The sequence below is a fragment of the Acaromyces ingoldii genome, assembly GCF_003144295.1.
Source record: "Acaromyces ingoldii strain MCA 4198 unplaced genomic scaffold FA10scaffold_25, whole genome shotgun sequence".
Taxonomy (NCBI): domain Eukaryota; kingdom Fungi; phylum Basidiomycota; class Exobasidiomycetes; order Exobasidiales; family Cryptobasidiaceae; genus Acaromyces; species Acaromyces ingoldii.
Window position 1 is genome coordinate 1 of NW_020290271.1, and position 1793 is coordinate 1793.

General features: G+C 51.1%; 1 protein-coding gene across 1 annotated transcript; it reads left to right on the forward strand.

Annotated features, from left to right (window-relative positions):
* Positions 1-486: 486 nt before the first annotated feature.
* Positions 487-939, forward strand: FA10DRAFT_289712 (hypothetical protein; the record flags this gene model as incomplete). The annotated part of the gene is made up of 1 exon (XM_025524326.1): positions 487-939. The coding sequence occupies one exon, from the start codon at positions 487-489 to the stop codon at positions 937-939; it is 453 nt and encodes a 150-aa protein (XP_025373610.1).
* Positions 940-1793: the final 854 nt, after the last annotated feature.

The window sequence follows — 1793 nt, forward strand, 5'->3', positions numbered from 1 at the left end:
CAAGGCGCAAGCAGCTCATTGCCACCGGTGCAAGGTTCCCTCGCTGCGATAGAACAGTCAAGCTCCTCTTCAAGCCCGCAAAGCTCACCTGATCGTGCTCCTGGAAGCTCTACTTTCATGCGCGACGCTCGTTGGGCTGCTCGTCCATGGCCACAGTACCAGCAAGACGAGATGGTAGAATGCCAAGGAAAGAGGGATTATGCTAAGGCATGGGAAAACAGAAGGAGTAAGCAGAAAGCAAATTACACAGCAGCTGGGAATAAAGCAAAGGGTGATGACCTAGAAATGCTAGAAGCCGAAGTTCATAAGTGGAAGTTTGAAGGAAATGACCAAGCGGACAGAAAACGGGCATTTATGGGGGCTTCCAGTGGTCAATACGGCACCATGCGCTTAGGAATCGTGGAAACGACCGATCAAGGGCGATTACGAGTGCCTCTCCCAAGTCCGGAATGGTCTAGGAAGTGGAGATACGTTTTCAACCGCGAGATGTTTAACCAGCTGAGAAAAGAAATCAAGAGCAGAGACTGGGATCTCAAACAATTTGATCCCTCTTTTGCGGAAAAAAGCTGCAACGTCGCCCAGGCGGCCCAGTCCGCACTAAACAGGTGGTGGACGACGACTCCGGAGTACACGGGCGTGGACAGAAACAAAAAACTCGGCTCGCTTTTCAAAGTCAACCAGAACATTAAAAGGTTTTTTCAAAAGCGCTTCGATGACAATATGAAGCTGCAGTCTCAGAAAGCAGACCAGCAAGAGCCGCCACGGTGGCCAGATGTCGGCTTAATTATAAGCGACCGCTTCATCCCTCCTAATGACACAGGAGCGACCGTCTACCGCTCAAGTTCTGCTGCCACTCCTGGCGTCACGGACGCAAAGGCCACACAAGAGGACTCTCATGCAGCCGAAGACGTGAGCGAAGATGAAGACGACAACTCGTAGCCCGCCTGCTCCAGGACCACCTTTTTCATGTTACTCCATCTCCTCCCTGTCTCCTATATCTCTTCTGCGAATTGAGAATAGCGACAATGATGTGTGACCAAGTTGGAAGCTTGGACCCTTGTCGGTATTGTGTAACGCCTAAAAGTCCAAGCTCTTTATCAAAATTGACAACGCACTTTGCAAGCTTCCTTTGCCGAATGGTCATCTAAGCCGGAGGCGCCGACATTTAGAGGGGGACAAATGGGCTGTTCGAGGAGAAGGAGTGGATAGGGGGCGTCTCTCTGGGGCAAAAGGTGCAGGAAACACTCGTGACGCCCTCTGCAAGGCTGTGCCGGGGCTCCAAAATTCTCAAACGTTACTATCTAGACGTAGAAGTGCTATAAATACAGTACATACGCACTTGTCAGGCCAGATCGCACTACTCCTCCCAACCGTTTACATCGACAGTCAATATGAGATTCGTATATCTCCCCTTCGTCATTGCAGCTGGACTTCTGCCAAAGCACACTCTTCAATACCCATCAGGAAGAGAAAGGGATGCTTCACATCCCGAGCAGCCCAAGAAACACCTCAGGCTCTTCGGTCAGAATATAGTCGCTCGTGAACCAAGCTTCGCCGCACCGACTGGCAGCAGTCCTTTGGCCAGGCCTGTGAACGACTTCCAATATGATCCGAGAATATGGCAAGGAACTCCATTTCATCATCTTGGGCAAGTTCTTCCACCCATCAACCACCCCCGACAAGGTCATAATCCAAGTGGCATAGACCATCCATACTGGGAACAAAGTCCGAGCAGCTTGAGGTACTCACACTACGGGCAAGGCGCAAGCAGCTCATTGCCACCGGTGCAAGGT